The sequence below is a fragment of the Trypanosoma grayi genome (genome assembly GCF_000691245.1).
Source record: "Trypanosoma grayi strain ANR4 Tgr_297_V1, whole genome shotgun sequence".
Lineage (NCBI taxonomy): Eukaryota > Euglenozoa > Kinetoplastea > Trypanosomatida > Trypanosomatidae > Trypanosoma > Trypanosoma grayi.
The window spans coordinates 9,540-11,645 of NW_008825916.1; the positions used below are offsets into that span (position 1 = coordinate 9,540).

Below are 2,106 nucleotides of genomic sequence, written 5' to 3' on the forward strand. Positions count from 1 at the left end.
AAGTCCAATCCCACTAGCAGGTGGAACCCAGATGCCTCGATGCAGGCGTTCTTCCCACCCCCGCCTCCTGTGCCACGCAGCTCATACTCTATGCTGCTGTGCGGCGAAGTGCAGCGTTTAATTTCAAGTCTTATCACCAGCTGTTTGGTTCAACCTCCGTGGAGATGTGTATGCCACACGACGAGAGAACATATGCCCGCATGAAAACAAAACCAAACAGCAAAAAAAAGAGTAATAACGTCTCCTGCCTTTATTCACTCCTATTGCGACAGTTACTACCCACAGCAACTGCAAGTCCACACACCATACCGCCTTCAGCCGCGCCTCATGCGAAGCTCCACACGGGGATGTGAAAGAACGGCATGCCGTAATGATAGTAATAATAATAACAATAGTAATAATGACGCGAGAAGGAAGACTGTGAGTGAAGACGCCGCTTTCTGCACACACACGACAATTAGATAGATAGATAGATATAGAGAAAATACGTGAAACAGCAGAGCCAGGGCGAGCAACAAGACGCTGGTACCAGACATGCTCTCAGTAACTGCGCTGCGAAAGAGCAAAAAATCAAGGAAAGAGGGAGCTGCAGACTTCGACGATACAAAGCAAGTGATTTTAAATAAAATTCAAAAGAGAACACACAAATACACAACAAACAACAAAAAACAAGCAAACGGGAGGGAGACACCTCCCACCTCACTGCTTCATCCCACATTTTCCTTATCTCTGTGATCCTCAGCTTCCACCACAACTGCCATGCTTCGTTGTTAATTTTTTCTTGCGAAATACGTGCATTTTTCCTCAGCTGATCGGTGTCTTATTTTTTTTTCTCAACCTGTGCGTCTGCGACGAGCGGCGATGAGGCCTGAGGCTCATCTTCCTCTCTTACACACACACACACACACACACACACACACACACACACAGACATATGTACACACATACAGCCATTTCCCCCCCCATTGCCCGCGGCTCCTTCGTCCTCTTCGCATCTTACCACTGTGTCAAGGCAGCCACACTCGGATGCTCGCTGCGCACGACAATATTGACGCGGTCTTTCCAGCATCCATTGGCTTTATGATTCGTGGCTTCGTTTTCTGCCACAGATGATGATAACACATTCACAACTGGCGTTACTTCCAAAATCATAACGGTCGGCAAACTCTTCAGTTTCACTACAGGGTGCGTGCAGTAGGGGTGAGTTGTGCCAAAGAATGATGGCTCCACATCACACTGCAGAAACAACGTTTCCTTCCGTTTCTCCTGCAGCAGGTGCACTGCCACACGGACGTCCTCCTCCGCCGCAACGCAGTCGGCACACCACGACTTCCCCCCTGTTGCGGGAAGGACAGCACCCGTGAAGTACAGCACCACACACGCCACTTTCCCGGCGCGATGCTGCAGCAGTGTGTCCAGGCACATATCCAGCGAGTGAGGGTCGGACACGAGAAGATTGCTACTGTTGCTGTTTATACTGCAGCTTATTGTGGGGCCCACGTCGCCCAGGATTGTACACCGGCGCCGGTGGAGAAACTGCAGGTATCGCCGGCGCACAGGGTTGTCCTCGCACGGGCGCGGTATCGCCACCCACTTTGGATTCTCCTTAAAAAGACGCAGTGCTTCCGTGTTCGCGTTGGCATCAACAGTGAAGCGGTGGTATATGCCAGCGGGAAGGATGATGCAGTCCCCGCTGACAACGTAAATCCGCACCCACTCGTCCTCTGCGTTGCGCACATCGAAGTAGCCGGAGCCACCCCACACAAGCCTCGCTTCGTCGTCCTCGTGTATGTGCTCCTCGAAGAACTTCGCCATGGTGGCCGCGAACGCCGCCTCACCGCCCGCTTCCGGCTTGGGCGCAATGCACACCGTGTCGTGGCCCTCGTAGTGCAGCTGCTGCTTGAGACGATCAATCAACGCCGCGCGGTCCTGCAGTTCGGTGTTGCTAAAGCGACGGTAGAAGACACCCAACTCTGCCAAAGCAGCCGTGTCGAAGGGGACATTTGGGCAGCGCCGGTTCGGAGCTGTTTGGTCCGTGATGTGCGGTGCCATCAACCAACACTCGGTCATGCTCACCTCCTGTTGTCGTGGGCTGTGCCTATATAT

The 2,106-nt window shown here is 52.8% G+C and overlaps 1 protein-coding gene across 1 annotated transcript; it reads right to left on the bottom strand.

The window, feature by feature from the left end:
- Window positions 1-996: 996 nt before the first annotated feature.
- DQ04_02971050 (putative 1,2-Dihydroxy-3-keto-5-methylthiopentene dioxygenase) lies at window positions 997-2,070 on the bottom strand (the record flags this gene model as incomplete). The annotated part of the gene is made up of 1 exon (XM_009312387.1): window positions 997-2,070. One exon carries the CDS (start codon window positions 2,068-2,070, stop codon window positions 997-999), a length of 1,074 nt encoding a protein of 357 aa, XP_009310662.1.
- Window positions 2,071-2,106: the final 36 nt, after the last annotated feature.